At 43.9% G+C, this 23,354-nt stretch overlaps 1 protein-coding gene across 6 annotated transcripts in view; it reads right to left on the bottom strand.

The window, feature by feature from the left end:
• Positions 1-23,354, bottom strand: part of ABLIM3 (actin binding LIM protein family member 3) — a 103,282-nt gene that overhangs the window by 60,815 nt on the left and 19,113 nt on the right. For all 6 annotated transcript variants that reach the window (XR_012489830.1, XR_012489832.1, XR_012489831.1 and 3 more), the window contains exon 3: positions 2,409-2,546. Coding sequence is in view for 1 of the 6 variants with exons in the window: in XM_019734351.2 (XP_019589910.1) it covers positions 2,409-2,546 (138 nt within the window). In the remaining 5 variants the exon portion in view is untranslated. The remainder of the gene's footprint in view (positions 1-2,408; positions 2,547-23,354) is intronic.

Genomic DNA, 23,354 nt, shown 5'->3' with positions numbered 1-23,354 from the left:
GTAAAAGAAATTCATAGAGATTTTAGATTTTTCAAATGACAAGCCTGTTTAGGGTAACTAATCCCTGGAAACAAAATCCTCTCATTGGTTTCATTGCTAAGCAAGTTGACATTGAAAAGACTAGTTTTTTTTTCCCCCTTAAAAGCTACATTAAAAAAGATTCAACTTCCCTGTGGTAGACCGTCAACATGGTCCAATTCTTCCCTTCTCTGCATTCGCACCCATGAAATCTGATGTTGCAGAGCCTCCCACAAAAGGTAAAGTTTATTTCTCCATGATCTTGAATCTAGGTTGGCCATCTGACTTGTTTTCACCAACGGGACATTAACAAGTGTGACCCAAGCTGAGGCTTGAAAAGGTCTTGCTCATTGAAGCTTGCTCTCTTGTACTTGAACTCTGAGACTACCATGCAAATGGTTCATGCCAGCCTGCTGGAAAATGAGAAGCCATATGGAGCCACACAAGTCAACAGCCTGCCAACCACAGCCAGCTGACCCACCGTGTCATCATGGCGAGGCAGACAGATATAAGCAGAGTCAGCTCAGACTGAACGAACTGCCCAGCCAACCCAGAGGGTCGGGAGCTAAGTAAAAGATTGTTTTAAACTATTAGATTTTGGCATAAGGTAACAAATATACTCTCTTAAGACTATAATTGCAGAGTCATCGTTCAGACCTCCTTATAACAATTTTATTACCTTTACCCTTTGTCCTATTTCTACTTCTGGGGATGTAAAAATGGCCACTCACAAAGATAGTCTTGCAGGTCAACTTGCATTCAAGGGGTTTGCAAAGTCTCAAGATAAAATTTAAATCACGTTTAATTAAAATATATCCCATATATGCTTTCATAAACAAATTAGGGAATATGTAGTTTCTTGCTCAGTGCAGAGTCCAGTTAGGTCTTGAGGAAAGAAATCTAGGATTTTTCTGCAATGGCAGAGGAAGTCAATCTCAGATACACCAGGCTGAGGTTGGAAGAAGTTACTAAAATGAAAAGATCTGGGGGTTTCAATTGACCTTAAGGTCAATACCCGTCAATGGTGTGAAGTGGCTTCTCGGGAAATCCATTCAATATCAGTCACATTAACAGAAATGCAATTCCTTGCTGTGTTTGGCAGACCTTGAGAACTGTGGTCTGTTCTGGTCATTATGCTCTGAGAATGATAGTGATAAACCAGATGGATCAAGGAGGAAGACTTCAGGAAGATGATACAAGTGGGAAACATTTCACATGAGGCCGAATTTAAGGACCTGCGACATAACTGGGCTTGGGGAAGACCTGGCTACACGTATGTGAAGGGCAGCCACCGGGAAAAGCAAATACAAAGTACTCATCCAACTTCATGAGGACAAACCTAAAACCAACAGGTGGATGTTACAGGGTTTGAGTCAATCATTTTCCAAACCCGCAGGGCAACCCAACATCAGAATGGCTGCTCTGTGGAACAGGAAGCTTCAAAGAGGAGTTCAAGACGTGGAGCTGGAGAGGCATTTGTAAGGGGCACTGGGGAAGGGAGCGTTGCCCTGTTTGGGCCAGAGGGTTCTCAGACTCTTCCAGCTGAGTCCCTCTTCCTTCCAGCTGCTACCGTGTTTCCCCGAAAATAAGACCTAGCTGTACAATCAGCTCTGATGCGTCTTTTGGAGCAAAAATTAATATATATTACTATAAGACCGGATCTTAAATAGTATAATATAATTAATGTATTTGACTATAAGACCAGGTCTCATATAGTATACTATAAGACCGGGTCTTATATTAATTTTTGTTCCAAAAGACGATTTAGAGCTGATTTTCCGGCTAGGTCTTAGTTTTGGGGAAACAGGGTAGCTATCTTCTTTTAAGGAACTCTCAGCTCCATCAAGTCTAGGGTTCTAGAAATGAGCCACAGATAAGCTGTAACAATTAGCGGTAAACCAACATCCATCTGCTCCCAAATTACAAACCTTACTGAAGTCAAGATGTACCTTCTCCGTTGTTAAACTTCACCTCTGAGGATTGTCACACTGTCGTGTATAGAGCAGGTGCTCATCTCAGAGCCACGCTGCATTTTAGCCAGGACAGCTTGTTCTTTCTTTCACTCACATTGATTGAAAGGCACAAGGCAGGCGTCTTTAGAGAGGTGTACGTTACGCTTGCAGGAATGCGGCTTTCCTTCTGGGTCAGCACTACCATTCAGGAGTCACCAGGCTCCTTCTCTCCCCCAGATCCCCACACTTGTCTCACTCTGCCTTCCCTCTTCACGTTGCTTAAAGTGGAGTTCTCATAACAGGCTCTAGGGAAGTCTCTTTAGGCCTTTGTAGGTAGCTCATCTGCCTGTGTTTGTTCTGCCTACTTCTGTGGCATGTCCTGGGAGTGAGAGCATGGCCAAGAATCTGAGCAGGAAGTTGGGAAATGGGGCCTCCTACCTTGACAGGTGAAGCATCTGATGTGGAAGTGGTTATTGTGGACACGAACCACTTCCCCTTTGCAGGTGTCTCCACATCGGTAGCACTGGATGACATTGGAGCTGCCTCTGGGATTGTAAGGATTCTGCTGATAAGGAACTGTAGAAAGAAACAGAGAGATCAGCATGCAAAAGGCCCTCACTCTTTAAAAAGCCTGCCATAGACATTCTTACAATCTTAACTGGAATTAAAACGCAGAAAGGGTGGAACTGATTAGCAAAGTACCTTCAATACATCATCAGGCTGAATATGCCTATCAAAGGCAGCATTAGAAAGGGGCGTGGCAGTAAGATGGGCGGCCATAAATCTCCTGAATCAGGCAGACACTTATGAGTAAGCATACACTTTCCTTGTAATAATAGAGGCCAAATTCACAAATGAAAACAAATAAAAGAGGCAGTAGAGTATTTCAAGGTAAACAATCCAGAAATGCCATTTCTTGAGTGATCTCTGGATCCAAACCAGGCCCCACACTTTTCAAAGGGAATTTAGGTCTTGCAATTGACTCATGGGTCTCAAAGAAATGGGTGGCTGATCTTGCCTCCAACTGGCTTTTTTTGTTAAGCAAGTTACAGCCTTATCTGCACCTCGGGTTCCACATCTATAAAACGAGCATGGTCAACAGCAGCACAGACTATAAAAGAGGCACAAAGGGAGGGGGGCACTTTGGTTGGAAAAGGGGCTCATTTGATTGACAAGGGGCTCATCTTAAAGCTGCCCTTGAACAGCATTTTGCATAACATTGAGAAAATATCAAAGGTGTATAATTAAGAAAAAAGAGTTGGTGGAAATCTGTAGGGGCTGAAGTCACTGGGGGTGGGAGCTCAGCGGTCAGCATGTGACGATGCTTTAGAGTTCTACTGGCCTGTTGAGTCTATTGCTCTCTTACTTCGACTTTCTCATGGCTGCTTTTCAAAATCTCCCTTCCCTGAGATATACTTTGCTTGACCATTCTAAAGTCTGGTCATCGGTATTTAATAACAGTACGCACTGTCTAGTACTCAAAATCTCAGGATTAGAAGGGATGTTAGCAGCTGTCTGATCCAACCTCATTTGTGTACGCTTTTCTCATTTGAGATAACTCTGCCAGCGAGGAACCACGCCTCCTCTCTTGCAGGAAGCCCCCACTGGCACCAGGGAGAGAATCACTCAGTTCCTCCATTCTCACTCAAAGGTAAAGCAATAGCCCAGAACTTCTGCTCTACTCTATTAGAAGGCTCATTCTTATCCTGGCTATAAAGGTGAGCACCTGATTGAAGAGGAATTGGTGTCTCTCATTTAGACATGTAGACTTACTGACTAAACTTTGAATAAGCGTCTTATAAGTTACTCTGGTCTTAAAGGAGCTTGAACTGCAAAGGGACTTAGAGATCCCCTAATTCGAGGGTTCTTGACTTAGTGTAGTGGTTGTTATGTCTGTTCACTGAAATTTGAATCTTTTATTCTAGGCACATGAAGTATTACACATGGTGACTTGCTTGGCAATGAAATGTAAATGGAAATTGTGTGTCACTTCCACTTGGAAGCCCTAGGAGCCAGTATGTGATCTGCCATGTTGCCGTTCCCATAGCCCAGCTTCTGGTGATACCCCATATGGTGTGCAGGATGCATCAGCTTGGATCCCTGACTAAGGAATCATAGAGCATCTCACCCCTGTCGAACATCTATCCTGGGCAAGGAAGAAGTTTTGTTGTCATAGCCGCTAAGATTTTTTTGTTACTATAGCGTGTCCTGACTGATACATCTGGGGTCTAATACTTATCTCTAAATATAAAATTTGGTATTACATACGTTACCCTATAGTTTTCTTCAGAGTTTCAGAGATGATCTCTGTAACTGATTTCCTACACTTTTCTCTTTTTAAAGACAAGGAACAGGAAAGCAGGACTTTTGATTATCTTCCACTTACATGGATCCCATGCTCCAGGGCAAAGAACTGCTTCTTTAGCCCCAAGACTGTTGCTTCTGACAACTTTGCTATCTGAAATGCGAGAATAATATTCTCACAATCTTTCTTTCATGGAATTCATGCCTCTAATTCAACTCTTTGTTTCCTGTCTTAATTGAAGACAAAAGTTGAGTGAGTTAGCTAGTTAACTAAATCATGAATTAACTTATTAAATGGATTAATACATATAAAGCATTTCAAAAATTGCATTACGTGCTCCACAAATATTCACTGGTATAATGACCTTCACATCCTCTCCACAGCTCAGAGCAATTCTTCCCTAACCCCCGAAATGTCCACAAACATTGCCTGTAGTTCTGTCTCCTTTTCTTCTTTTTCTGATTCTTACTCAATGTCCCCAGAAAATATGTTTTCCCTCCTCTCCCTTCAACTTGTGAGAAAAATATAGATCCTGTTTATACGAGCAGTGAGGTGATCTACTATTGCTGAGGGAAACAAAGCTGTGAGTCTGAAAATAAGAACAAGTAGTATAATTGTCACCATCAACAATTAGAGTTCCCAAAAGTATCCAAAAGTCCCTCCAGAATCACTGCACAAATTTTCATATACCTCTTCTAACTCAACCTTCCTTATTGCTGAAGAACCAACTTGTAAGACCAATTAGATTTTTTTCCTCATTTGATTTTCTGGGGAAAGCAATTTGTAATCATGGTCTTGGGTCAAAACTCAGCCTTTGAGCCACTCAGATTAAAAGGCATAAAGTCAGAGTGAGAGGATGGATTGGGAAAATGGGCTTCCCTAGGCCATTTAGTGATGGGTCCTCAGCCCTGACTGTGTTGCTTCCCTCAGGCTGAGGGTGCTGCTTTCGTGATGCTAACTGTGGCTGAAAATCCACCAAATGTCTGATGTTTGTATATACCGGGGGTGCCAAAAATATATATACAAGTACATACTTTGGTCAACGTTGCACAAGCAGTAGTTCACCATAATCAGAAGTGTCTGGACGCTGATGGTAACCACTTTGAGCACCTCTTGTAATTGCAGAAGTCAAATGTGACTTGTATTCATCTTTTGTTATCAGTGTATATTGAGTATTACCATTTTGATAGTTTTTTCCTTTCTTAAAATGTGTATACTTTTTTTGCTACCCTTTGTAGTCCCATAAGCAGAAATGCATGCATTGTTGGTATGAGTTCTTCCAGAGTGCTGATTATAAAAGGGCCATGGTGTAGCAACATTTGAGCTTTCAGACATGTGAAGACCTTTCCTTATCCGGATAGTACCATCAGGAACTCTGGGGGTCAAGGGAAGCTATGCTGAGATATGTCACCTCTGCTCCGCCCTGGAAGCCACCTCATTTCCAATAAGATTCCGTCTCCTTGGCTGATTAAACCATCAACTTAATCTTATTCTGTGTGTGTATAAATGTGCCATTTCTTCCCACCAATCTATAATCCCCCTGAAACACTGACATTTTATTTTTGATTTCCTGCTGGTTATGATTTCCACTAATTTTTATCTCCGAAAGTACCAAGTTTCAGTCATATGATTTATAACATTTGTCTTATGGGCAAACGTCTTTTGAATTCTAAATTGACTTACACATGAATTTTTGAACTGCCTCATATTTTAGGAACCTCCTATCCTTGAGAACAACATTTGAGAGCAGCCGTAAGCCTCAAAGGACATTAGCTCTGCTCTTATGAAGTAATCTATGAAGTTAAAAAGTTTAGACAGCTGGATCATGTGATACGTTTCTACAATTCACGTAGGGAGTCTCTAGCTTCTGTTTAATGTTATTTGGCCAATAAAGGGCATTCATTCAGGAGAGACATCGCTAGTTACTAGTCCTTAGGCTGTGCTTTCCAACAGGACTTTCTGAGTTATGGAAATGTCTCTATCCACGCTGTCCAATATAATAATCACGAGCCATATGTGGCCATTGGGCACTTGAAATATGGCTAGTGTGACGGAGGTACTTCATTTTAAATTGATTTAATTTTAATTAATATAAATTTACATTTAAATAGCCACATGGGGCTAGTTAGTGGCTGCCACATTGGACACTGAAGTTCTATAGTTTCACAAACGGAACACTGGGCATTGAGAATAAGGAGCAAGAAACTAAACCTGGTTGACACCTCCTTATATAAATATAACATGTACAAATTAATTCAGAAATGCCACTTCAGATGTAAATTAATAATTTTTTTTATCCCTGCAGTGTTTTAAAGAAGTATTTAAAAAATAATTTACAATAGGAACCAATTACACACGCATTCACCCATCCTAAATTTGATCTGGAAACAAAAAATTCTGAGCAGTGAAATAAAGACTGATTTAAAAAAAAAGTCACAAATTTTCAGGCACTGCAAGACCGAACAATCTTAATCTTTCCAACAACAAAAGCAAGAAAATCAGTTAGTAATGGCTGTCAGTATGATGTGTTAAGGCAGAAAATCAGCTGGTCCATGCCTATGAGATTAAAAATTAAGGGTCTGAAACATTGTCCTTTTGTATACACATACCTTATCTTTAGCATACTTAAAGCAAATACATCTTAATTCCGTAAATAAATATGCAAGTAAAGCTCTTCCCAAGTGCTACAAAGATCATTTAAAATTGTTGGAGCACAACAGTACTGGAAGGGGTGGGGTGACTGGCCTCCTGGTGAGTTATAAGGAGCATGTGAGTTGAACATAGCAAGAGGTGAAGTCAGCGTCTACTTCCCCCATCTGGCTGTTCCTCTCTCTCTCTCTTCTTCATCTTCTGGGTTTCTCTCTGGTAGTAGCACTGGGGTAAGTCTGGGTTCTGATTCCCTTTCTGCTGTCTCCCAGCTTTATAGTCTTGGGCAAATCATCTAACTTCTGGCCTCAATTCCCACTTGAGTCAGGGAGGAGCTTGGACACAATGATTTATAAAATTTCCTCCAATGAAAAACTGATTCTGGCTCTGTGAGTCCTTTTCTGAGGTTCATTCTCCCTCTCCACACTCTCTTCTCTCCGCTAATTGATCTCCCTTTTAAACTAGACGGTTGTATGTTATCAGATTTATTAATAACTTTTAAAAGCAGATAACGGCATGCTTCCTCTCTCAAAGCAACATGACCTAAGGTATGTTCTCTTTACTGAGGTGGTGCCTGCACAATATTTTTTCCTTCCCTGAGAGTCACTTGACCTTGTAGATAAAAATGTTCCTTCATTCAAATAGAGTTGTCTTTAAATGGTCTTTAGAAGGTAGAAGCACCTATATTATGCTGGGGTATAATTAAAAGAGTGACAAAACTGATTTGGAGACAGTATAACAACTGTGAATAATTGGCTGGAAGTGTAATAAAAACAGTGGGGTTTCTGGTTGAACAGTGAAACATCAAGCAGAGAATCAACCGATTCAGCAATGAGCTCGCAAAACCCCGGGGCCCAGGAAAACAAGCGGGTGCAGCAGCTGTCGCAAGTCAGCTTCCTCACCGCTTCATTAGAGCCCAAAGTACTCTGGGTGTATTCACAGGGATTCCATAGCGCCCCGGGAAGAGACCCAAATGTGGATCCAGGCCTCTCGCAGGTAGAAAGCCGTCTGCCTGAAAGGTTAGGGTGGGATCTGTATATAAGAGTATCTGGTAGTTACCAACAGGGTCTTGTGTTTGATTTTGGAGTTGAAGCAGCCCCACAACACTGATCCTGTTTCCTGTCATAAGAGCACAGAGAGGTGGGACCCCGGACCGGAAGGGGTCACAAGTGCAGACAGAGGTTAGTGGTGTGGACGCTGAGTCAGGAGAGCTGGGTTTGTGGTCCACCCTTGCCGCTTGCTGGCTATGCAACCTCGGGCAAGTTAAGTGCATGGCACCCGTTCCAGTTTGAGCATCCCTAGAGCGGGAATAACTCAGGTCATTTGTGAGCATTAAATTACTGAAATTATATAAAAGTGCTTAGTACACTGCTTGGCATGTAACGTGGGCTGAAATATAAGTGATAATTAAATTAAAGGATCTCTGAAGCCGTGCATCCCCACCTCCAAGGCAGTGTTGGAATTCTTGCTAAATGATCCCTAGCATTTGCCACTGAGCTTGGCTCGAACACTGTCACATCCATTTTTGGACCAGCCCAGCCGAGGCAAAGGTTTTCCAGTTCTCCCTCCTTGCTGATTGTCTAGGATAAAACCCTTGGCTCCAGCCCATTCATCACCTTAAGCAGCCTCATCTTTCTTCCCCTATCTCTGTGCCTCTGTTTATGGGTTTCTGTGGGCTCCAGAGGTGGGTGGCTGACATATTTTTGATATATCCTGCAGAGGAATGCGTGAATTGGGTGTTTCCTGTTGTGGGAATGAGAGGCTATGATTTATGTTATCCTGGGGCAGTGTATTTTGGGCACATCTGCTGTTTCCAGGGGACATGTTTGTTGTGTGTGTGCTTACTTAGAATAAGTGAGTAATTTGTTCTGAAAGCTCTGATAGGGAGATTGTGAGAGCTGCATTTGGTAACCCCTAAGGATCATGCATGTGGCATCTCGTGTCATTATATCTATGTTCAGGGTGTGAATACCGAAAACCAGACTTTTAGCGCAGGAAGGAAGTGGGAGGTTATCCACACACTAGACTGTGAACAACACGGGGCAGGGACCATGTTTGTCTTGTTTGCCAATGCACCCTCAGGACCCGGCATAGAATCAGTGCTCAATAAGTACTTGATGAATAAATAAAAGAATGAAGAAGATGAGTCCAATAGCATCCCTTAACGAATGAGAAAGCTGAGGCCCAGAGGGAGAAAGGATTCACCTGAGCTCACACAGCAACTTCTGCTTGCATCAGTGCATGAGGGTGTCTGTTCTAGAATAACAGGATGAAAGAGAGAGCAGACCTAGAGGGTGGGCTGGGCTGGTACAAAGCCCCAGGATCAGGGAAAGGTGAGAGAGAATTCACAGACGACTGCATTACCATAGAGCTGGAGTCATGCTGAGGTTCGGCCTTAGAGTAGGTGGGCTGGGGGTCAGTGTTCCAAGATGCAGAAGCATAGTCGAGTTTAAGGAAACCATGCAGGAAGAAATAGGAGGGGGGAAATGCATAAGGAAAGGTCTGGAAGGATAAGACATAGAATTTAGATAGTGGTTACTCTGTCAGGAATGGTGCTCAGCAATTTACATATGTCATTTCATTGAGTTTCTATGACTCGCGAGGGGATATTATTATTATCCTTATTTTACAGATAAGGAAACTGAGGCACCGAGAGCTGAAGTCACTTGTCCACGGTTGCACAGTTAGTAAATGGCAGAGGTAGGGTCTGAAGCCAGGCCGTCTGACTCTAGAACCTGCGTGCTCACCGCTAAGTCCTACTGCCTGCCACACACAACTACCCATAGTGGTGTCTCTAGCGAGGAACTGGGCTTGGGGGAGGCTGAAAGGGATGTCTCCTTTTTCTGCCAACAGTAATCATCCATCCGTTAGTTATCCAGCCGATTTAAAGTGTGTGTGTGTTTATCAATTTCACAAAGATTTAAGAATAATGATGGAGGGTAACAGAGTACAGACCAGGAAACTGGGAACATGAATTCAGCATCTAAGGCAGATAATGAAGAAGCCGTGACTGCTGCCCGCCAGAGCCCAGGGATGTCAGCCTTGAGTATCTTCCCTGGTGTGGACAGGTACAGCCTGACAGGTGTGCCTGCTTGGTCTCTGAGAGAGGCAGGCTCTGCAGGTGCTGGCAGCTGCAGCAAAGCAGAGGTAGGACTACCCTGGGAATCCCTGTGCCCTGCACAGATGGCCCTGGCCTGGCCCCAGTTTCCCATGTCAGCAGGTCAGTAACACAGTCTGTCACCCAAGACGAGATTGTAAAGCCTTTGCTGCAGCAGAAACTCCTCCACAGCCTCTCTCTCTCTGGCAGACTCATCAGCCTGTTCCATGGTCATGGCGTGTAGCTGGCAACATGGCTTGTGCCGCCTTCTCCAGAAATGTGTTGTCCGGACATGTGTCAGAACAGCACGCTCTTGGCCAGAGACAGACTGCGCTTGCCTGACAGCCAGCTGCCACGCTCTAACTACAGCAGGAAGGATCTAGACCCAAATGGGTATCACAGTGGGTGTCCTGGGCAAGGAGGCCTGAATTGCCATCCACGAAAGAAAGGATGCATTTGTCACTTGTTAGTGAAGTCATCTGATAACAAGAGAACTGCATACTTAATTCATTTGGCAAATTCAGAAAGCTGGTCCAGATACAATGTCATAGCATTAACTTTTCACCTATTTCTATATTAATCTCACAATGTGAAAAAAACAACTGTATACTTCTGATTACAATCAATGAAAGACTAGGATTATTTAAAAAACAAAACCTCATGTCTTTTTTATAACTCAACTTGGTTTCTATTTCAAGACAAGCAGAAACTAAGTTTCAGCCAGTTTGCCTCACTGCCCCGGCCCCTCTGCTGTTCACTGGGGTTGTGTCTTTCTAAGGACTCAAATAGACCATGTTCTCATTTCTTTCTCTGAGGTTCTCCTCCCCACCTCTGGGCCAGGGAATCATTTTTGTTAGCTGGGGGTAAAGGAGCCCTTTCTGCTTCCTCTAATTTATGCTTTCTCCAGAATATTTAGCTTTGTAATAAATCCTTCTTGTTCTGAGGGCACAGACTTTTGAAACTCAAAAGCCAGGAAGTGACCCCTTTTATCTCTGTCTTCTGCTGCCAGTCGGGGCCCTGAGGCCTCACTCACTGAATAGAGGGAAGGAGGCAAGAGGGGTGGGTGAGGGAAATACCAATGAAATATTTCAAAAATATCATCTTGCTACAGTTGGTCCAGGGGTTTTAAGAATATGATATACAGAGCTGTGTAAGAATGGTCAAGGAATAGACAAGAGTTGATGGAGAAGGGGGAAATCCCCAGGGTATCTGCCAGCCTTAGTACTTTTTCTACTTTGGAGTGGCTCCTGTCAATCAACACCAATTCTCTCGTCACTCCTGTGTCCCTCACTATCTTTACAAAGCCTCCAGATAGCACCTTACAGGAGCTGTACAAGTGAAAACAGCTAACGTTAATTGGGCAATTACTATGTGCCAGGCTCTGTGCTAAGTCCGCGCTTTGTACCTATTGCTTCATTTGATTCTCACAATAACTCCGGGAGGCAGACACCATCTGATCCCTATTTTAGATATGGGGGATCTGAAGCACAAACAGGTTAATTAATTTGCCCGAAGTCACACCATATGTAACTTTTAGAGCTGGGGTTCAGACAGGCTTCAGGAGGTCTAGGAGAGGCTTAGTTTTCTCTCCTCCCCTCCCTCTCCTACGGGACCTCCCCAGCAGGGCCTTCCGCTGCCCAGTGTATCCTGAGGGGAAGAGGAGGGCCTCCCTGAGTATCCCCCACAGGGAGGACAGGACTGCCTCACCCTCGGCGCGCCTTGGGGCACCCTTTCCAGCACCTCTATAGCTTATCTGAAAAATGCTATTTGGGTTTCGTCTGGGGCCCTGGAAACCATGCTGGAAATAGAGGAACTTCAGGAAGCCAGCAATTGTCTGTGTGCTGGGAGTGACTCAGTCTCCTGGCCTCTGAGCCAGAGGTTTTAATACTTATACAATGTTTGCTTCCTGAGACTCTGGCAGGTCATCAAGCTCTGATATATTGGGGGGAAATCCACGAACATCAGCTGTCACCCAGGCTCCCCTTGACTTTCAGGTTTTCAGTATCAGAGCGGAACGCACATAGAAAACATCTCGTTTAGAGGTTTCCATTTCTTTTTTTCTTTTTAAAGCTATGAACCTTTTCTTGAAATGAAATGGCTTTAGGTTCTATTGATTCCAGATTATACATTATAACCACCAGCTTATACTGATTCTGCTGCCAACCTGCGTGCAATGCAAATACGCGATGACCTGGTGGTCATTCTGGGAAATCCCCGAGACAGGGGTTGCTTGCATTGGATGTGGCTCCCAGACATGCTTTATTTGGGTGGCCTGGTGTTTGTTTTTCAGTCCTTCCAGATCACCAGGGTTCCTGCCTCTTCCTTTGGCCTTAGCCCTGACCAACTTTTCTCCTGCATGCCAGGTGCTTGCAGGCACGGGGGCTGTGATCCCTGCCTAGAGCCAGTTGAGATGCTATGACTGACGTGGGGTAGGGCCTGGCCTGCCACCTACATGTGAACCCCTCTCCTCAAGGGAGCAATCAGGGCACCTTCTTTCCCATGTCAGCCACATTCCCACCTTTACGGATGCAGCCCTGAGGCTCAGTGAGGGGAAGAATGGCTCAGGGTCCCCATCATGCTGGCCATACCAGGACCAGCAGGAAAATACCTCCTTTCAGATCACGGGTGTTTGCCTGAGGGCAAGTCAAAATGAGGTGGGGGGTGACACAAGTCAGGGAATTCCCAAGCCTTCCCAAGCCGCCTCAATTCTCAGAGGGCAGAGGTCTGCTGGAGGCCCCTTCGTTGGTGTTTCAAGTGATTGCCCCATTGCTCAAAGTTCTGCAGGGCTCGCCTCGATGCTTCTTAGTCAGTCAGCCACTCACTGGAAGCTCCTACCACTGTAGGTGATTATACCACACTAGGGGTCCCCCTCACAGAAATCTGACCTGCCAGCTGCGCCCCCTCGCTGGGCCAGGACTGAGAGGATAGTTTACCAGCATTCCACTACCTCCCATCTCCTTCCTCTCCTCCCTCCCTCCTTCCCTTCCTTCCTTCTTCTCTCCTTTGTCTTACTAAGATTTCTGTTGATATCTGCTTCTTCCCTGTTTCCTGAGAGGGAACAGTTCCTTCTAGGCTTTACTCTGCCGTTAACTTTTTGTGAGGCTTCAGGCAGGGCCCTCCCAGTTTCTGGGTCACTGTTTTCCCATTCGTAAAGTAAAAGGTTGCATTCTGTGATCTTTCAGCTTGCTTTCAGATCTAATATTCTATACGTATTAAACATGGTTGCAACACAAAATACTTTCAGGGGCCAGGCAGGTAATATCAGTGGAAAAATCAACCAAAGGGGACCAGACCGGTAAGACTGGCTCACCTCAAGGGAAGGAAGCTACTGGGCCCCAACGGATTGTCCTGCAAAAACACCTCAAGGTCCAAAAAAGGCCTTGCAGGGACGGGGGTTGTGATCTCTGGGGGCTGGATTCTGCCTGTGAGCCACCCGTTTGGGATCTCTGCATCCTGACAGATGACCAGAAAGTCACTTCCAATTACCATCTGAGAGAAGTCACATGCTTACCGCCTGCCTGTAGGGCCTGGAAGAACACAGTACTCCTGAAATGAGGTCTTACAAAGCCGCAGGCTGGATAAGAGAACACCATATAAGTGTGTCACTCTCAAGGTCTCAGTGATATTACTCAGGGACAGGCAGAGGCTTTTAAACTTTTTTTGGACCATGACCCAGTGGAAGAAATTAATTTTGCAAAATAATCCAGGACATAAATATGTGAAACAAAAGCTTCACAAGCAAAACTTACTCTTAGTACACATGATATGTTCTGATATTTTTTTCTATGACATTCCACTGTAGTACTTTAATGCCATTTCATGAAAAACTGTCATTTGCAACCCAATAATATATATAAGATCAGAGGTGAACAGAATGTAGCCATGAGTCATATGTGGCTATTTAAATGAAAATTAATTAATATTAAATAAAACTTAAAATTCAGTTCCTCAGTCACCCTAACCACGTTTCAAAAACTCAGTAGCCACATGTGGCTAGTGGCACTGGATAGCACAGAAACAGAACACCTTCATCACTCTAGAAAGTTCTATGTGATGTCCCTGATGTATTATAACAAGCCTCACAGTTTTGAAGAAATGAAGAAAACAAGGCCCAAGGCCCTTCAAAGAGATGCATTTGAAATTGTGGATGTGTGGGTTGGGGACAAATGGATGTAGCCTCAACGATACCTGCCAGTGGCCACAAAAGGAATTAGGATGGAGAGTGTAGTGAGGCGGATTTATCCTCACTACAGAATTCACAACTCAGAGTCCACACCCTGCATTCAACCTGCAAGGTGATGGATCAGAACCTTAACCTTCACAGAAGAACAGAAGCCAATTTTCATTGCTCTAGGGGTATTTTTTTTTTAACTTTTATTTATTTTAAGTGTGTTTTTCCAGGACCCATCAGCTACAAGTCAAGTAGTTGTTTCCATCTAGTTGTGGAGGGCACAGCTCACAGTGGCCCATGTGGGGATCGAACCGGCAACCTTGTTAAGATCTTGCACGGCGCTCTAACCAACTGAGCTAACCGGCCACCCCTCTAGGGGTATTTATGGAGTAAGTTCTGTGAGCTGGAGAGAGGACAGGCTATGGAACCTGTCAGACATGGGTTCAAATCTAGACTCTTCCTCTCACAGGCTGTATGAGATTGAGCAAGGTGCTGTGTCACTGAGCCTTAGTTTCCCCATCCGTAAAATGGGGATAATAGTATTTACCTGTCAGAAGTTTTGGAAGGAGTAGAAGTAATATACATAAAGCACCTAGCACATTGTTTGGTATATTGTAAGTGCTTTGCCAAAGTTCGCTATAATAATAATGATAATAATAACAATAATAATAAAATGAAGCTAAATATTGTGGAGATGTAAAGATAAAATAAACATCTCCTACTCCAAAGGAATTCTAAGATGGATTAGGGGAGATTGTTTTTTATTGTATCTCCAATGCTGAACCCAATACTAGGTACTAGTAAGCACTCAATTCATACTTGCCAAACCAGGAATGATGAAAATATACCCCTTAATGCTACAGTCTAAGGTAGAATTTGGTAAAGGAATCAGAGAGGTCTCAACATGGAGTACTAAAATTTTTTTGAATCATATCTGGTTGGGAAGGGGAAGAGGGAGAAAGAAAAACAATTGGGGAAAACACCAAGGAGAGATGGCATTTTAATATTTTTAGTAGGTTTTTGATATGTGATATGTGGAATGAAGAAGTCAAGACATGATAAGGAACGAAGAAAAAGAATAAAAAGACTCAAATAGGAGGAAAGATAAAGAATATACTTCCTTTTGAAATAAAAGATTTTATAAAAAAAGATCCTCCCGCCCAAAATAAAAAAGAAGTTGCTTTTTTATCTTTAGGAAACAAAGCATCATTCAGTTTCAAACTGAATTTGTATAGTCTGGGGGAGTAGGGGAATATGTTTACTTTCTGTGTATATCAGCAAATAGACCTCAATTATTGTTTAGCCCACGTATAATGCCCTGTAAACAGCTTTTTTTTTTTCATCCATAAATGCAGTGGACATCTGTTGTTTTGCCTGTTCAGCATCTGCTCTCTGCTTCTCCTGGCAAGAGAACCTGTCTTTCCCGTGGGGAACCCATTCCACGGGGTTTGGGTGGGCTGACCCTATTCCAACACAGGATGCGAAAGTAGCCGAGGCCTGGCCAATCAGAGAACCCCAACCCCCTTTCCATGTGATTGTCAGGCACATGACCTAGTCCTCTCTGGGGTTTTTCTACAGCAGCTCTTAGACAAGCCATCTGGGAGGAGGTAGTCTGGGGTGTCTGGTGCAATCATGCCCCCCACGTTGAGAGAGCCTACTACAGATGGACAGAAAGAATGAACAGGTTCCTGAATGCATCGTTTGAGTCTGTGGATCCAGATGGGCCTGAATCCCCGGCACTTCTGAACTTTCCAATGATACTAAACAATATAGGATGGTCCCTTTCTAAAAAAATGAGTTAGCTTGAGTTGGGGTCTTATCACGTGCGAGCAACTACTTTATGTCCTAATTGAACACAGCTTTCCATCTAAATCATAATCTGCTATCAATTTAAATTAAACAAATATTCTAGGACTACTTCATGCTGGACTTCATGTATCTAACATGCCCCATAGCATCTAGCTGAGGATACAGTGATGACAAGGGCTCTTGGGCTCGCATTGCATCAGGGGAAATGGCGGGGAAAGTGCAAGGAGAGGAGAATGGTAGCAGGCACTACTGCTGCCTTCCCAGCAGCCATTCATCGCTTCATCTGCTAACACAGCCTCTCTCTCGGAGGGAACCCATTCTTGTTTATCGTCCCCTGAGCAGCCATGTCTTTCAGCAAAGGTTGTGACCTTTCCCACACTTGGGGAGGGCATCTTTATTGGTGAAACTGATTCTAACAATCTCATTCTTTGCCAGTTGATTGACTTAGGTAAAAGCATGTGATATACTCCTGGCCGATGAGACACAAGGGGAGGGGTGGGGGGGCAGTTCTTCGCTCTTTTCAGCCTCTGGAGGTTGCTGTCCACCTGGGATGCTGGGAATGCAGCCCTGCTGCCCATGATGGACTCTAAGGGGAGCCACCTGAGCCAGAAAGAATCCAGGTGCTTAGGCTGATGCTGAGCCTCTGAATTAACCTGCCTTGGATCTGCCGCTCTTTGGATTTCCTGTTCAGTAAAATCGACGCGTCTAAAATGTTTAAGCCACTCGTAGTCACTAGTTGCTGCAGGCGGTCTATGGAACCAAGGGTGCTATGCTATGGGAGCATCCAAGCCGTCAGGGAAGCCTTCCTGGAGCCACTCTGGAGATGAGCCAAGGAAGAGGGCGGTGAGGAGTGGTCGATTAGCAGAAATGAAACGGGAACAAATCCCTTCATGACGGTGCTTTTTGCAGCATGAGTGTTTCTCAAAGTCATCGGCTTCTGAATCACCTGGGGAGGAGGCGTGCATTGTCAAAGTGCAGGTTCCTGGGCCCTGCCCCAGACCTATCATGGCGTCAGACTTTACATTGTAAACAAGCTCCTATGGAGAGTCTGTTGTTCACTAAAGGCTGGGAAGGTTGGCTTAGTGACTAACAGGCTCACACAGTCTTTGGAACTGAGGTGGCAATTTTAGAAATCTTGGCGTCTGATATGAATGCATATCAAAAGTGCTGTCGTAGATAACCTACTAACGTTCTTCTGAGTATTATAAAGTATATTTTCCCCGATCCTGATGTGTTTGCCAACCTTCACAAACGTTTTAAAAGGTCAACTGGCAATGGAATAATGTCCGGAATACAGGCAGGTTAAACATACATTTAATTCACTCAGCTCTGGCACGTGGTTCTTCTCTTCTAAAATTTAGCCTTTTCTCTCCATCTCCACTAGCCCTGTCCCAGCGACAAGCATCTCTCACCTGGACTACCACAGTGGCCCTGCTAGCTCACATCCTTGCTAGGTCAGCGGCTCTCCACTAGGGGCCATTTTCCCATCTCCCCTAATCCCACCCACCAGGGGTCATTTGACATTTTGACATTGCCTGGAGACAGTTTGGGTTGTCAAAACTGAGGTTGTGTGTGTGTGTGTGTGTGTGTGTTATTGGCATCTAGTGGGTAGAGGCCAGGGATGCCACTAGACATCTTACAATGCACAAAATCGCTCTTCCCACTCCCTACAAAGAATTATCTGGTCCAAGATGTCAGTAGTGCCAAGGTGGACAAATCCTGCTTCAGATGGACCCCTCCATCCCACAGATCTCATGTCAAGGGCCTTTCACTGACTTCCCTACGTTACTGTTCTCAGTCCCAGATACTATCCCTTGACTGCATTTTTCAGTATGTACGGATAGAATCAGTTGTGATCATTTCCTTAATTTCTGTTTCCTTCATTGGCCCCTAAGTTTGATGAGGGCAGGGATGGTATCTACTGAGCTCCCTTCTCTAGTCCTAATGCCAGCATCATCTCTGGCCCATAGCAGGTTTACTATAAACATTTTTAGGGACCATTTGAAATCTTGCTTCTAGGCATGTTGTCAGTTGGTTCAAATAAACTCTTATAAAAATTAAAAAAAAATTTTGTTTAAGTTCACTGCACATTCAAGTGCAATCATAAAACACAATAGTTAGCAGAGTTCACGTCTACAAAAAAAATCACATTCTTGTGGGGACGATCAGAAAAATCCATATTACAAGATAAGCTTTTTGTAGTGTAAAAAAAGCACAGTGACAGCAGTTCTAAAACTGTCTGGTCTCAGGACTGTTCTACACACTGAAACTTTATCGCGAACATGAAAGAGCCTTTGTTTAAGTGAGTTGCATCGATTGATATTTATCGTATTAGAAATCATCTATGAGAACTTTTAAAAAAACAAAAACCAGAAGCACATATTCCCTTATCGTTACAACGGAGACCTGCAGAACTTCCAAAGCCTAAGATATTCACTATCTGCCCCTTTCCAGGAAAACATTATCAATTCCTGTTCTTTAGAATATTTTCAAAGGAGAGGCAAATGTTTCAGTCAAAAACAAACCTGGTGATGAATGACTTAAAAAAATGGACCTCCTCACCCCTACATGGGACTAGAGGTTAGTGAGTGGGTAAGGAAGGTAGGAAAGAAAGAGCCTCCATCAGGTGCAGTAAAAAGACCATTAGCTTGGTCAGCCATACTGACACCTTTGACTTCTAACACAGTGGGACACTTGGGGCAGGTCACTGACTCATTTTGAGATGCTAAGGAGGATGGATTCTATAGGGAAAACTTTCCCAACAGTCAGAGCTGCCCAGAGATGAAATGGGCTGCCTTTCTAGGTAGTGAGCTCCCCACTGTGGGAATCTGGCTGGGGTTGCGTGGTCACCAGGCTCAACAGATAGGAATCAGATCTTTTGGAAATGGATGGATAACTGCATTAAATGAGGGAGCACAAACTCGGTGCTTAAAGGGGTAGGTGGGTCATGCATATGAGCGAGCGGCTGGGGTGAGATAAAGGGAGTGGGAGATGTGGCCGAAGAGGCATGGTCCTTACTTGGTTTCAGCTGATTCCTGCCATGTGGGGTCATGAGCTCAGTGAAACCAGAAATCTGGATTTTAAAGTAAAATCGCCCGGTGTTTATAGCTTGGCTCCAATATTAAACAAATAATAAAAGAACACATGTGAGTCAAATAAAACACATTTATGGATCATTTTGTCACTCAGACTACCAAGATAAGATGAATTTTCGTGTCTTAGCCAGCTTAAATATGCTTTAATTCTAAGAGAGTAAAAGCAATCCCTTATATTACTTGAGAGCTTTTTGATTTTCAGTGTCTTGACATCTTATCTCCTGTTTTTCTATTGAATAGCACAGTGAGGACGAGAACCCAGGATTTCTGGTGCCAAGTCTAGTGTTTATGTTATGGCTGCAGGATCCACTGCACCAGAAAAAAGATCTGAACTTAGCCGAGTGGACTGGGTGGAATGAAATGGAAATGGGCAGCGAGGCAGTAGAGTTAATCAGACTAAGTGAGCAGGGAGAGAGCTCAGTAGCAGGAGGTAACACGACTGGAGCAGCAGACAGAGAGAACACAGTCCACTTGGATCTCACAGGAAGGTCTGGGTGGAAGGTCTACTCCACCCAGACTGTCCTTTGACTTCAAAGGCCCAGGATCCAGTAGATCCCTGCTTACCTTGAGCCAGTTTGAACTGAGTTGTGGTCACTTGCAATTTGAAAGTTCTTACAAATGCAAAGTCTTAAGGTGGGGATTAAAATTTTGTGCTATTGTAGTACAAACACAGCCATAGACAATATGTAAATGAATGGCCATGGCTGTTGTCAATAAAACTTTGAAACAAAGATAGGCAGTGAGGCGTAACTGGCCTTTGAGACATAGTTTGCCCACTCCTGCTTTAGAATTATTCACCGGGCTAGCAGAGGTGTGCGTCTATGCTGAGCGTCGTGATGCCACCCAGCTCTGAAGGTCAGCTCAGAGGTTATATAGCAGGGGTATGAGACTAGATGATCCCTACCCACTGTTAGATTCAAGGATGCTTTGGCCTGATTTTGTCTCAGGCTATAGAGGCAGAATCTCCACCTCCAATTCCAGCCATGTTTTGAATGGCAAGTATCCTCCAACAAAACGCCTTCAGTCATAATTACCAGTTCTAGAACTGAGCATATGTTGGTGGAAGCCACAATTCATAGTGAGCCAGTTAAAATGCAAGGAAGGGACAGCTAGCAGATCTTTCGAGTAAGAGTCCAGGCTGTTAATTACTTTTCTAAAATAAATACATAAACATGCAGATGGTAATTGTAGTAAATACGATCATCTACATATAAATATCAGAATCCAACCCACTCCTCAAGGCCTATCTCATATGCAACATACGTCTAGAAGTATTTCCAGATTCTCCCCTCACTCCCATCCAAATATGAGCGCTCTTTCTGTAAAACCTCATGGCACATACTTCTTATGATTAAGCAGTGTTTCTCGAACTTGAGCATGCATCAGAATTCCTGAGTGTCTTGTCAAAACACAGATTGCTGATTCCAACTTCCAGGGTTTCTGATTCAGTAGGTCGGGGTGAGGGCTGAATTTCCAGGCGATGCTAATACTGCTGGTTGGTCTGGGGACTACATTTTTGAAGCTGTGGACCTAGGACGTAGTCTACCGTATAATACCGTCACTTCTCTGCTTCCTTTGTTTCCCTAGCAGATTGTAAATTGCTCGAGGAGGGATGCTAATCATGGCTGTATACACCAGAGTATTGTGGGCAACTCAGCAAACATTGAGACACACCCATGGGATGAGATGAGGAGTTAAGTTTTTGGTCAGGATAAACTTGACAGCTGTTTCCTACAACAGATATTTCTTGAGCCCAGAAGGAAGGCATATGCAATAGATTTGTTCCCAAGAAATAACCAGTATAGGAAATTTCAGTGGCTAAACCAAGCTGTACTAGAAATCACAACAGTCAAGTTCAACATTCTGGTGGAAGACCAAACAAAACCCAAATGAAATCCATCAAACGGTTATGCAACTTTTCCTATACATAATGTGGTCACTGTGTGTGTGTGTGTGTGTGTGATGGACAATAACAAATAACAGAAACTCTTACGGTTATCTAAATACCCTTTATAGGGAATCCAAGAAAAACATATGTTGGCAATCAGAATGTGACTGTATTTGGAGATAGGGTCTTTAAAGAAATGATTAAGTTAGAAATGAGGTCATTGGGGTGAATTCCAATCCAATATAACTAGTGTCCTTATAAGAGGAGATCAAGACACAGACATGCAGACAGAAGACCACGTGAAGACACAAGGCGAAGACGGCCATCTGCACGCCAAGGAGAGAGGCCTCAGGAGAAACCAACCCTGCTGACACCTGATCTCAGACGTCCAGCCTCCAGAACTATCAGAAAATACACTTCTGTTGTTTAAGCCACCCAGTCTGTGGTATTGTGTAACGGTAGCCCTGCTATAGATGCCAAATCAATATTTTAAATAGTATAAAGCGTATAAAAGCTGCCAAGGAATCAAGACCATGCAATGCCTTTGGCATAGAAGATGCCTTGTACCATCCACTCTAGCCTCAGCCCCATTATCTCCTGCCTGGAGGATCCCAACACGTCCTAACTGGCCTCCTTTTCTCCCTCATTTTCTACACAGTTGCCAGATGATGCTTTCAAAACGCAAATCCAGTGATGCTTAACCCTGATCCTACCTTCTCCAGCGGCATTTAACACCGTTCAGTGGTTTCACTGTGCTCTTGGGACAAAGCCAGACTTCTTGCCATGGTCTCTGAGGCGCTGCATGGCCTGTGCCCGGCCAGCCTCCCCAATTTCATCCCAGACCTATGTCCCCTTCGGCAGTAGATAACAGCCACACTGGCTTTTTTTCTATTCCGTCAAACACATCCCGCTCCATCTTACTAACATTGGGAGACTCTCACTCCAAAACAGACATGCCAGAGGTCCTTCCATGTGCAGATGTGTTACACGTCCTGGAAAATGCATCTCGAGGCAGATGGCTTTCAGCAGGAAGAAGTTTGGACTGCTCATGCCTCACTGCCTTTGTCAGGTTAGCCACCGGTAGGAACTAAGGAGCAGCTGAAAAGTGTCAGGGCATTGAGCGAGGGGAGTTGTACAAAGTGAGGCCTGCCGAGCTGGATGCAGGATGTTCTTCCCAAACGAGACCTGCGTGGATCTTGGTGACAGGCATATTCACCTGGGAATTGTAAAAGGAGCTGAAGGGTGAAATTGTGGGCCTGTCGGCCAAAACGAGTCACCTGCTCTGCTGGGCATGATGAAAGGATCCTTTCTTTTGGGTCTGGGTTGCTGACTGCACTTCCAGACACAAAGAAAAGAGCAAAGCCTCTATCCTATGGCCACTGTCCTCCGTCTCTTTTTTAAAATCATCATTTAATTACAGAGACCACAGTTTCTGAATGAGATACTGAAATGCATGGTTGAACGCATAGCCTAACAATGGGGTGAAATATTGGAAATTAGGACAATTGTACATAAAGACACTAAACTTATAATGAACTGACTCTCCCTTGCCCCATTTACCTATAACCCACATAAAGCTGGATTGGCCTTGTGCACAATTTCTGTGCAGAATTATATTACATTCTAATGATGAAGAGAAACAGCCAGCAAACCAAAAGCAACAAAAAACCAATTCAAGGATTTTCTGGCTTCTCTTTCAAAGAACAGCCAAGAGAGGAAGGCATCGACTTAATAACTAGCAAAGCAGAGCCTAACTCAAAGGCCTTCTCATTCATTACCTCATTTGATCGTCACTGACCATATGAGGCAGGCAAGATGAGGATCATGCTTCCCGTTTTATAGATGAAAACACTGAGGCTTAGGGAACTGAAGCCATGTGCCCAGCCTCCAGCACCTGCCTTTTGACACCTAGTTCAGTGAGCTTTCTTTGCTATGCGTGTGCACACACAGAAACACACCACAAAACTTCCTTCCCACCATTCTGCATCCTAAAATATTGTTTTTATTTCCTGGCACTAATGTCAGCAAAAAATGATTACTGCCAATATATGTTCAAGAAATCCCAAGAGATTCATTAACGTGTGATCCCCAAACCCTGGTTAAGTATGGAGCCCAGACAAGAAGGAGCAAACAGCAGTGAAGCATACAAGCATTTTCACTCTCAGCCTCCCTAAGCTAGATTAATACTTCAAAAAAAAAAAAAAAAAAAAAATCCTACCAGAATACCTCTCTTCTAGCCAAAGAGGCATTCTGTCCCCAGCCGACTCCAGGAACCCTGGTACAATAATTAACATGTGGGCCAGAGGCCAAACTCATTGGCACAGGACAGATTCTCAGATGAGAAACAGAGAAGCCCCAAATCCCACTCACATA

Source organism: Rhinolophus sinicus, linkage group LG10 (genome assembly GCF_036562045.2).
Source record: "Rhinolophus sinicus isolate RSC01 linkage group LG10, ASM3656204v1, whole genome shotgun sequence".
NCBI lineage: Eukaryota > Metazoa > Chordata > Mammalia > Chiroptera > Rhinolophidae > Rhinolophus > Rhinolophus sinicus.
This window is presented reverse-complemented; position numbering and strand designations above follow the sequence as displayed.